The sequence below is a fragment of the Podarcis vaucheri genome (assembly GCF_965113315.1).
Source record: "Podarcis vaucheri genome assembly, chromosome: 2".
Lineage (NCBI taxonomy): Eukaryota > Metazoa > Chordata > Lepidosauria > Squamata > Lacertidae > Podarcis > Podarcis vaucheri.
Genome location: NC_138760.1, coordinates 22,732,923 through 22,745,095, shown reverse-complemented (window position 1 = coordinate 22,745,095; position 12,173 = coordinate 22,732,923). Strand labels below are relative to the sequence as shown.

Sequence of the window (12,173 nt, the reverse complement as noted above, 5' to 3'; positions counted from 1 at the left end):
TCCGAAGGGAAAATGAGTGATGATGACGACCCGAGATCTCCAAGCCTAAGCAGTGAGTCAGAGGACTCCCAAAAGGGAGCCCCAGTGAGCAGAGCAAGGGGGGGATCCGGGGGGACACCCCAGGAGGAAGGGAACAGAGGAGATTCAGAGAGTAGCAGCTGGAAGGCGGGACCCACGCTCATAACTGAGGGCGGCAGCAGCTGGAAGTCGGGACCCACGCTCAAGACTGAGAGCAGCAGGGAGGAAGGTAGCCAGGCATCGGGTTCCGGAGGCTGTCAGCAGGAGGGAGGGCACGAGTCAGGGGTGGTCACGCCCTCCTCAGAGAGCGAGGCAACGGTTAAGAGGAAAGTAGAGAGTTGGGCGCGCGCGCCAAGTTCAAATGCAGCGGAAGCTGGAGCAGTAAGCAGCCCGGAGAGTGAGCCAGGTCCCAAAGCCCGCCGCAAGGAGGCAGAAGGATCAGGGGGGTCAGCGTCAGAGGAGAGTAGAAGGGAGGAGGCCCGGGGGGGCAGAAGGACCCAGAGACGTAGGGAGAGGCGAAGGAGGTGGAGCAAGGCTAGGGTATTAAGCTGGTGTGCAAGAGGCGGGGACTCAGACGGGTCTTCGCCGACCTAGGGCAGAAGGTGTAGAGCTGCACGCTGCAGTTCGGAAATGAAACCTGTAACTTAATAAAGACTCTTATAAAATGAACGCTGGCGGACTTGGTCCTATGTGAGCTGGGACTGGGTGGCAGCTCTGACAGTAAGACCCGTCTCTCTCAAAAGCTTCGGACACCTGATATCTCGCAGCGGAGAGAGAGGCAGCTGGAGGAGGGGATCGGTGTTTGGGAGCAAGCTCACGACGGTTAGCAGAGATGACGGAAGCAGAGACAGTTGCAGCGCTGCAACAGGCAGTTACCCAATTGAACGCGGAGGTACTGGCATCCAAGAAGAGGGAGGAGGATGCGGCAGCCGCCTACAGAGATCTCCACGCCAGGTTTGAAGCATGGGTTAAACACGGGCAGCCAGGACCCAGACCGGAGGGGGTTGGGTTGGCACGGAGAGCAGGAGGGCTTGTAGCTCACTTCGATGGGAATTTACAACAGTACCCCAATTTTCGAGCAGACGTAATGTGCGCACTGCAACTGCTGGCAAAAGACTTTAGAGATGAGGAAGAGAAAGTGGGGTTCATACTATCCCATTTGCATGGGGATGCTAAAGCGTGGCTACGCAATTTGTGGAGGGATAAAGATCCGGCGCTTCAGAATGCAGATGCCTTTATCAAAGCGATGGATGCGTGTTTTTTGTCTACTATTGATGTGGATCTTGCCCGACGGGAGATTCATGGACTAAAACAAGGGAGGGCAAGCGTCCGGCAGTACCACGCCCGCTTTTTTGCGCTGGTCAGTGCCTTAGAGTGGGACCGGGATTCGCCCCCTGTCAGAGACCTGTTCTGGGAGGGTCTAAGCTCTGCGGTCAAGGATGAGATTGCAAGGGGGGAGAGGCCCCGAAGCACGCAGGAGGTGGTCCAAAGGGCGCTGACTGTGGGGGTGAGGCTGGAAGAACGTCCATGGTGCAGAGATGAAGGACGTGGAGGGCGCGAAGCAGCGAGAAGTTTCTCTTTCATTCCAAGAGAAGCAGCGCGTGCGCAATCCACACCTCCGCCTGGAGGGGGAGGGGAACCGATGGAGGTTGGAGGTGCAAGGGCTCAGTCAGCAGCCAGAGCCCAAGCACCGACAGCAGTGAAAGCGAAGCCTCCTAGAGGGAACAGGAAGTGTTACATCTGCGAGGATCCAGGCCATTTGGCGAAAGAGTGTCCCCGGAGGCTCCACAAGCACACTGCAGCCTCAGCAATGGTGACTGCAGCAACGCAGCAAGGAGAACCACAGCAGGGAAACGACGATGTCTGGCTGGAGACAGAGGCACTGGGGCCCAGCCAGACGCATCAGTGAAGCAGTCCCCAGCGATCTTGCAACCCACGGACCCCCTCCCACCCAAACCAGTAGTGCAGCTCACAGCATCTCTCCAGCTACCCGATGGCGTCACTATCGAAGTGCCGCTTTCTGTGGATTCTGGAAGCAACGCAGACTTTATAGCGCAGGATTTTGTGGAGCAGCACGCTATACAGCTACTGCCTGCCACTCTGCCCCTGCAAGTCGTCACAGTGGATGGCAGAGAGTTGCTAGGGGGGCAGGTGGTGAAGCAAACGCCACCGATGGTGATGCGCCTTGGCAACCACAGGGAAGTCATCAGTTTTAATGTCACCCAACTGTCGGACACGCCCATTGTGTTGGGCATGAGTTGGCTGGACAGGCACAGTCCGACACTGGCTTGGTACCAGAGACAGCTGATCTTCGGCTCCTCTTATTGCGCAGAACACTGCATCCTGCCCAGACAGGAGGGAGAGGAGGAGGAATCACAACTGCAGTTGGGAACGTTGCAAGCAGTCCCCCACAAATACGCAGACTTTCTGGAGGTCTTCTGCGAGAAAGAGGCTGACAAGCTACCACCGCACAGGCAATATGACTGCAAGATTGACCTCCTACCAGGGGCGACGCTGCCGAAAGGGAAGCTGTATTCCATGTCTGAGGACGAATTACAGGAACTCAAACAGTTCATAGATCACAATTTGCAGCGCGGTTTCATCCGGGAGTCCAGGGCAGTAGGGGGCAGTCCTGTTTTCTTCGTGAAGAAGAAAGACACGCCCCAAAAGAGACTGGTGGTGGATTTTCGACTCTTAAACAAGATGACCAAGCCTTCTGATTTCCCCATGCCCAGGATTGACGACCTACTAGCGACGGTGCGCAAGGGACGCGTGTTCACCAAGTTGGACCTGCGAGGTGCGTACAATCTCATCCGCATGAGGGAGGGCGATGAGTGGAAGACAGCCATGTTCACGCCTCTGGGCACCTACGAATACAGAGTGATGCCGTTTGGATTGCAAAACGGTTCTCACTGTTTCCAAGCTTTCATGCATCATGTGTTGGCGGGACTCCTTTACAAGAAGTGCGTCTGCTTTCTGGATGACATCCTGATATTCTCCGAATCGCAGCAAGCCCATGACCAAGATGTTCGGGAGGTGCTGAAGAGGCTGCAGCAGCATAGACTGTACGCCAAACTGGAGAAGTGCCAGTTCGACACGACGGAGGTGGATTTCTTGGGTTACAAGTTGTCGGACAAGGGGCTAGCCATGGACAGCGCCAAGGTTCGTGCGGTGTTGGATTGGAAGAGCCCGCGCAACCGGAAGGAGGTCCAGCGGTTTGTCGGCTTCGCCAACTTCTATCGCAAGTTTATCAAGGGGTTCGCGATGCAGACGGCGGCCATTACGGACACGCTAAGCTCCAAGAAAAAGAAATTCATCTGGACGGAGCAGGCGGAGCAGTCCTTTCAAGCACTCAAGCGTCTCTTCGCGTCGGAAGAGCAACTGCTGCATATCGACCCCAGCAGACCGATGCGGGTAGAGACAGACGCGTCCGATAGAGCAGTGGGAGCTGTCCTGCTGCAAAGGGACCCACAGGGGGTCTGGAGGCCGGGAGCGTTCTACTCCAGAAAGCTCAGCAAGTCGGAGCAGAACTACACCATCTGGGACAGGGAGTTGCTGGCCATTCATGCAGCTTTCAAGGCGTGGAGGCACTTCCTGATCGGCGCCAAGCACACGGTGCAGGTCTGCACGGATCACAAGAATCTGGAGCACTGGCGCACGGCTCAGTTCCTGAACCAGAGGCAGATACGTTGGGCAGAGTTCTTTGCTGACTTCAATTTCCGAATAGAGTACGTCCCAGGCGACACCAACGTCATGGCGGATGCACTGTCCCGCAAACCGCAATACCTCGAAGAGGCGACGCCAGCGGCAGCCATGCACATCTTCGCGCCAACAGCGTGGGCGTGCGCTTCAGCCACAGTAGACCTGGATGCGGTGCGGCGGGCGTTGCAGGACGACTCCTTCGCGCAGGCGAAGATGGCAGAGGTGCACAAGGGCACGGCGAAGGGCGACGAGTTCCAGATACGAGACGGCTTGCTCTTACGTAAAGGGGCCATCTACGTGCCGGGAGACGAACTTCGCGCCAGGGTACTGCAGCAGCTGCACGACGCACCCACGGCCGGGCACTTTGGCACGGAAAAAACGGTGGAATTAGTCGCAAGGGACTTTTGGTGGCCCAGACTGAGAGGGGAAGTCGCGGACTACGTTGCGAGGTGCGACACCTGCCAGAGGGCCAAACCGGTGCACAAACCACCGGCGGGACTGCTGGAACCGCTGCAAACGCCGTTTGAACCGTGGGAGAGGGTGGCCCTGGACTTTGTTACGGATCTACCCAGCTCGAGAGGCAAGACAGCTGTACTAGTGGTGGTGGACTTGTTCACCAAGATGGCACATTTCATTCCGTGTGCGAAGGTGGCCACGGCGGAACAAACCGCCAAACTGTTCATAGATCACGTGTTCAAAGTGCATGGTCTGCCGCGGTCTATCCTGTCCGACCGCGGGCGCCAGTTCGTCTCGAATTTCTGGCAGAAGCTGATGGGTTTTCTAAATGTCAAGGTCGATCTGGCATCAGCAAGACACCCGCAGACCAACGGGCAAGCAGAGAGGGTCAATGCCATCATGCAGCAGTACCTGAGATGCTATGCCAATCAACAACCTGCGACCTGGGTGGATTACCTGCCGCTCGCCGAGTTCGCTTACAACAACACGAAGCACGTGTCCACAGGGGTGACGCCGTTCTTCGCCAACAATGGGAGGAATCCCAGAACCTTCCCGGGACGGGAGAGAGTGGGGGACGGAGAACCACAGACGGCGGACGCGTTCGCGTCAGAGTTGCAGGCGGTACACGATCAACTCAGACGGCAGCTGGAGCTAGCTAAGCACGCCTACAAGGTGCAAGCTGACAAGCACAGGCGGGTTGGCGAAGAGATCCAAGTGGGAGACTGGGTCTGGTTGGCAGCCCACGCAGTGCCGACCAGGTCACTAGCCAAGAAGAAGTTGGGGCACAAGCAAATTGGTCCGTACCAAGTCGAAGCACAGATCAACCCGGTAGCCTTCCGACTGGTGCTGCCGGAGGGTTCCAGAATGCATCCGGTGTTCCACAGGTCGGTGCTCACTCCCTACAAGGCACCTCACAGATTCCAGGAGCCAGGGACGGCACCGAGTCCGTTCCGGGAGCGGACGGAGACGCGAGGGGTGACGCAGCAAGACCCCATCAACGAGGTCACGGAGATTTTGGACTCCAGATGGGGGGAAGAGGGAGTCGAATACCTCCTAGCCAGAGAGGGCACCCGGGCCAGCGCCAATAGCTGGGTGCCAGACTACGCTTTGGAGGAACCCCTGCTCAAGGACGAGTTTCATGCCCTTTTCCCACACAGACCCATGCCAGCGAGCTTCTTCGACGACTGGCTGTTCACGCCCACACTTTCTTCCAGCACGTTCCAGGGCTTCGACTCGGACGGGGAACCCGCGCTGAGCACCCGTTCCCCAGAAGGATCGCCGGCGGGTTCGGCGTCAGACACCTCGTATTGGTGGGACGATCGACCGGAGGAGCAATGGCGCCGGAAGTGGCTGGAGATGCCAGGTCGAGCGACCGACGCAGAGACTGACATGGACGTGTTCGGGGAGGACCTTGGGTTCGAGCACGGCGGTACAGAGATGGAAGCGGAACAGGTCAACGTCGGCGACCGCGAGGAGGAAGACTCGGAGGTCTTCAGTTGGCGGCCAACCACGGGGAGCGAACTGTATCCGGCATTCCCTCCCGTGATGATGGAGCACCCAGCACCCACACCTGAAAGCGGGGAGGGGGGAAGGGGGGGCTTCGAGGGGGGGATGGATGTCAGGGGTTCAGGAGCAGAGACGCAGAGAAGGGAGGAAGCAGAGAGCGAGGGGGAGGAATCCGAAGGGAAAATGAGTGATGATGACGACCCGAGATCTCCAAGCCTAAGCAGTGAGTCAGAGGACTCCCAAAAGGGAGCCCCAGTGAGCAGAGCAAGGGGGGGATCCGGGGGGACACCCCAGGAGGAAGGGAACAGAGGAGATTCAGAGAGTAGCAGCTGGAAGGCGGGACCCACGCTCATAACTGAGGGCGGCAGCAGCTGGAAGTCGGGACCCACGCTCAAGACTGAGAGCAGCAGGGAGGAAGGTAGCCAGGCATCGGGTTCCGGAGGCTGTCAGCAGGAGGGAGGGCACGAGTCAGGGGTGGTCACGCCCTCCTCAGAGAGCGAGGCAACGGTTAAGAGGAAAGTAGAGAGTTGGGCGCGCGCGCCAAGTTCAAATGCAGCGGAAGCTGGAGCAGTAAGCAGCCCGGAGAGTGAGCCAGGTCCCAAAGCCCGCCGCAAGGAGGCAGAAGGATCAGGGGGGTCAGCGTCAGAGGAGAGTAGAAGGGAGGAGGCCCGGGGGGGCAGAAGGACCCAGAGACGTAGGGAGAGGCGAAGGAGGTGGAGCAAGGCTAGGGTATTAAGCTGGTGTGCAAGAGGCGGGGACTCAGACGGGTCTTCGCCGACCTAGGGCAGAAGGTGTAGAGCTGCACGCTGCAGTTCGGAAATGAAACCTGTAACTTAATAAAGACTCTTATAAAATGAACGCTGGCGGACTTGGTCCTATGTGAGCTGGGACTGGGTGGCAGCTCTGACAGATACGATCTGCGTTGACTTGTCATTCTCCAGAAAAAGAATCTTGGTACAGTGGTAGATAGTTTAATGGTGAGAGCAACTGAGTCTATCCTGACAGGGGAAAAGGCCAATTATGTGTCAAGTGGTATTCGTAAGAAAATGGAAAATGAAATTGCCAATATTGCAATGCCTTTCTGTACAGTTATGATGTAGCTGCACTTTGAATACTATCTACTGCTCTAGTTACCCTATATAAAAATGGATATCCAGGTTGGAAAAGATGCATAAAGGCAAGCAACACTGTCAAAATGTTGGTGCTCCTTCTTTTAGAGAAAATGTTAAAGCAATAGAATCTTATTATTTTGGCGTAGTGTGGGGGAAGGAAAAGAGAACAAAGACAGGGAACAACATAATAGTCTTTATAAGCCTCAGTACAGTGGAGACTGGATAAAGTGGTGCTTCTATCTCCATTGCATTACGACTTTGAGTCACCCAGAAAATTTGCAATAGATTTAGGAGAGACAAACAAAATTACTTTACACAGTGCAGGATTCATTTGTGGAATTTTCTACCGCTAGGTGAGATGATGGTTCCTGGATTAGATGGGTTTTAAAAGTGGGTAAGACCAGTTCTTCTGGAATTTTTCTAAAGGCCATGATAGCTAAATGGAACCTGCATGTTCAGAGCCCGCATGCCACAAATACCAGTTTGCTGGTATAGCAGGATAAGCTGTTGTGTTCAAGCCCTGCTTGTAGCCTTTCCAGAAGTCTTTTGCCGGCTGCCGTGGGAACGGGATGAAGGACTACATGGCAACTCTGCCTGAAGCTGCAGGAACAGCTCTGTGCTAACACTCCTTAATAGTTTGACAGCTAATGCTTGTCTGTGTATACCAGTCTCAACAGGCGTGATATTGCTGTACCGCTCAGTAGGGGGAGTAGAATGTTATGACCAGCCTCATTCTCTCACAAAGAGTGCTTAAAAAATAAAATAAAAACTTTATTAATCCACAGAACAACACCGATGGACTTCAAGAACTTGCCTGGGGAGGCTTAATTTATTGTATGGGAGTGATCTTCTTCAAGAGCGATGGGATCATTCCATTTGCCCACGCCATCTGGCATCTGTTTGTCGCCACGGCTGCTGCAGTTCATTACTACGCTATCTGGAAGTACCTTTACAAAAGTCCTGCAGAAATCATCCGTCACTTATGATACTAAATACACAAGACACGCACACCTTCGAGCTGCACTATGCCTCCGACTCAGTATTACTTGGGTAAAAAAAGAATTTCTGGGGAAGTGGGGAAAATATTGCACAGGGTGGGGGTGGGTATGCACTGACTGATAGTTTTTCAAACACATTTACTGTGAACTAAAGTGACAAAAATGTGTCCTTGAATTGCTGTTCATATATCAAGTCCTGGGCACACAGTCCCCACATGCATTTTTCCTGTGGAAGCCCCTAGTGGAATGAATGGGGAAAGCGCAAAATCACTATACAAGGCCCATTCTTTTCAGCTGGGGTTTCCACAGAAGCATTTCCCTTTCATATTGCATCTGCTGTCCGTCAGCAGAAGCTGCACTCCAGCACACAAAGTTTAGTGCACTTAAGCCAATTGGGTGTAAGCATGCCTAACTTTGGTTTGTGGTTTAAAACACCATGCTGCATTATTAATAGTCCATTCTACATTAACAGGGAAAACAGTGTAAAAATGGTTGGTGGCCTGATGTTTACAAATTCTTTTTTTTTTTAAGGTGTATTTAATGGGTTTAATTTCTTCGGTTTTTAAACTGCATAAACTTTTTGAAATGACAGTTTTGAATTGAGGAAGTTGATGTAACAGCAAATACTTAATTCTTTTCTTTTTTAAAGTTGCTTTCTACCACTTTTTCACAAACAATTTAATAAAACGCAAATCATGGAGAGATAAGTTTAAGCTTCCTCCTCCCCCCACCACTTATACTGATACGACTTTTTATATAAAAATGTTTTTTAAAAATTTTAAAAGTATATGCAGTTGCAGTGAAACTTTGCAAGAAAACAACTACATTCCACATACTGTCCTGACCTTATATACCTCTTCCAAAGCTTTTTATTAAAAGTGTGTGAATGATCATTATGAAATTTCAAAATTGGCTCTGCCAAGCTCTTACCTAAAAACCTGCTACCCTCCACATTTAATTTAATTATCAGATTTGGATTTATTAAAAAAAATAGTGCTAACTAATTCAAAAAACCCATCCCACTGTGCCATTTTTAGACATAGATGCATATGTTTATGTGAAAGCACTCTGGAAATAATTTGCTCTTGTAATACAGGTGGTTAGCAAGTAGCAGTAAAAAAAATGAAATTACTCGTAAAGCGTTGGTAATTTTGGGAGGTGCCTAAGAGACTGGTGCTTAAATAATAAGGCTTACAGAGCAGTCCATTTGCATACTAACCTGGGAGTAAATATCATTGTGTTCAGTGGGGCTTTCTCCCTAGCAAGTGTGTTCGGGATTGCAAGTTGAGGCAAATGACTCCCAGAGGAAGACTGTGGGAAGCAAATAATTTGCTCTTTCTCTCATTTTCTAAAACTTATCCTATTATCAGTTGTTTATAAAATTTTGAGTATTAATAGTGGTTCATCACACACCCAAATGGCCTTTTCAGGGAGGGAAGCTTGAAGAACTAGATAGGTCTCATCAGTCAGGGACTTGGTAGCGAAACTGGGCTTTAAATGTGCTGCTCTTTAGCATCTGGATCAATGAACTGTGGTAGCAATTTGATTGTAGAGCTTGTGTATTAAGTAACAAGATGTTAGAACCTCCGTTGTGTTGATTGCTGTCCAGTTACTGTAGCATGTCCCACTGTATTATGAATGTCTTATATTAAGATTGAATTTATTCTTTTTCTAACTTGCTCTTTTTCATATCAGTGTTTTAAAAACTAAAACGGAACATGTTGCCTTTTTCAGATTTTATCTGGATATTTTGTCTGTTGGACCAGTAGATATGTACTCGGGGGATGGGAGCTTCCTCCCCAAGGTAATATGTAATTCTCTTCTAGATCTGCTGGTGCGTTGTTACATATATTAGAATTGGGTGCACTTGTATACAATTTGCAAGAAGGGGCAAATGCTCAGATTAAAGTGGGGCATTGGAAGCTTGGCTTCCACACAGTATTAGTGGATGACTACAAAATTGTCCCACATCAGGGACACTTCCAAAATTCTTCAGGGCTCCAGAATTTGCATCTGGCTCTGGCAAAGTGGTTGTTGTGTGCCAGTATTGTAAGGTTCCGCATCATTGCAAGAGAATGGAGAAGTTGACACAAAGATCTCATGTGAATATTGGAATCCCTGAATTGGAGTAGAACACGCTTATCTTCTGAGCAGCATGCAAATGAAACAGCAAAACAGAAAATATTTTCTGTGACCGCCCTGGAACATCTGAATGCCTCAGTTGTCTTTGTTGTTGTCTTATTTTCTTGTTTCAACTGATGTGTCTGACTTTAATATATTCACTTTTTGTGAGTTCTTGTATTCTGTCCAAGTGCAGTACTGTTGAGACCACTGAAATGTGTACAAGCTCTGGTTTTTTGTCAGAAACTATGAAACTAGCTCCAATTAATTCCGCTATCTTCATGATGATTTCTTGTGGTCTTTTGAATGTGTTTGTTTTTACGAGTGAAAGGTGTTTTGGTTAAAAAAAAGAAGAAGAAAAAGAACTGAACTCGCCAAAAAAAACTTTGAATCCAGTCTAGCTCCTACAAGTTTAAATGTAACTAGATGAATGCAAATAAACATTTTGTGCAATTTGGAAATTTATATTGTCCTTGTTAAATTGGGTCACAAATTGGGTCACTGCTGCTCTTTCCTCATGGTGAATACATCCTGATCAAGATTGTGGCCAGTCTAGACAGCCATGCAACTTCATATGCACAGTCTGACTTTAGTTTTGTGATGAAGATCACAACCACTAGACTAGCTCTAGAAAATTCAGAAATATCTATGCAGGTGCAAAGTCTAATTTTTTTTGAATGCACAGATAACCCCTCTAAAGGGAAGCAACCTGTTTTCACCAGTACTTCGGTACAATATGGCAAATTGCTGCTTCCCCCTATTCTCCCCACTGAAAACATCTTGCAGCGATTTCCCTAATTGCACCCCCAAAAAATCAAAACAACCTTACCCTATGGTCATTAAGCTAGCCTACATCCCTTCTAAATCCCTTCACTAAAAAGATTTATCCACCATTGTTGGTTCTGGGCCACAGTCTTGCTATATTGTCTTCAGATCATGTCAGTTTCTTTTAAAAACCCATTTTCATAGATTTTTAAGATCCTGGGTTGTGTTGCCTCTGTTCTATACAGCATCGGGCATGATGGCGCTGCGTTTATGGTAACCAAAACAGTTCTTTGTTTAACCTCAGGAAAGGATGCTTGCTGCCTTCATTCAAGTCTCAAGTGCTTATTAAAAGTGTGTGTTTGAATGTCCCTCTCATTATTAAACATTCAGCTGCTCCTGCCTTAAGACACCCATCCCCTTGTTCTTAACAAAGGCATTATAATTAATCAGTAATTGTATGCTTCACTTTTGTTCCCCTTTGCCTATATATCCTGTGTAAATAAAAGTGACGCACAGGTTTGGGTGGTGGTATACAATTCCTTGACCCACTGTGACATTACAACTGATAACAATCTTTTTGCAGTTTCCTTGACGTTAGCTGAGTTACCTGGATGTCAATTGCCATCTCTTGAGTCCTACACAGCAGGAAGTTTCTACCAAATCTCAGGAGGCTTCAATAGCGGCAGCAACTGACTGCTAAATCCGTTTGCTATGTTTAACGTAAGCCAGCAGGAGAGGCAACTCGGATACATTTGGAAATCTGCTTTTGCACTTTACGTAGCATCATGATTTTTCCGAATGTGCCTTGCACAAGTGGCTGTATGATGTTGCTTGTTCACTTTAATCACTAAAACCTTTCTTTGGTGACGGAAGCAAATTATTTCTGAAATTGCATCCTTGGGCAAGTTGAGAACACTGAGGAAGTGCAATGCTACCACAAGACCGTTAAGAAGAAATGGCCAATTCTTAAATATAGCCTCCCTAATGAAGCTAGTCATTCCTGGTTGCTATCATAGAATTTTAGAGCATGAGGGTCATTTAAGCCAACCCTTCAATGCAGGAATCTTTTGCCCAGTGTAGGACACGAACCTTCAACTCAGCTCAGCTGGTAGAGCAGGAGACATTTAATCTATCTGATTCAAAACACTTCCCCATTTGTAAGGGGTCTTGCTTTTAATAGTGTGGAAATCCAAACATAAGATAATCATTTGAAACATGCCAGCATCACTTTTTTTTCTCTGATACGCATATTGAGAGAATCACCTTACCCATCTGTGCCATGGTGTTCTGAATATTGTGCAGAGTGCCGATCACACAGCAGTTGACACAAAACAAGCGTGCAGCTCACTTCCTCAAATACACTGCAAAGTTAACAAATGTTGCAAGAAGATTTCAGCAAGTTACAAAAATATATTTGCCCTTTGGAAATCAGCTTGCCTGGCTGTTATTTTGCTTTACTGGCACTCTGGCTACATGGGTTAGAACAGTTTGGCAC

At 49.5% G+C, this 12,173-nt stretch overlaps 1 protein-coding gene across 2 annotated transcripts in view; it reads left to right on the top strand.

The window, feature by feature from the left end:
* The window catches only part of MMD (monocyte to macrophage differentiation associated), a 34,706-nt gene extending 24,332 nt beyond the window's left edge, over positions 1–10,374 (top strand). For both annotated transcript variants that reach the window (XM_082212867.1, XM_082212868.1), the window contains exon 7: positions 7,580–10,374. In XM_082212867.1, coding sequence (XP_082068993.1) covers positions 7,580–7,780 — 201 coding nt within the window. In that variant the 3' untranslated portion in view covers positions 7,781–10,374. The remainder of the gene's footprint in view (positions 1–7,579) is intronic.
* Positions 10,375–12,173: the final 1,799 nt, after the last annotated feature.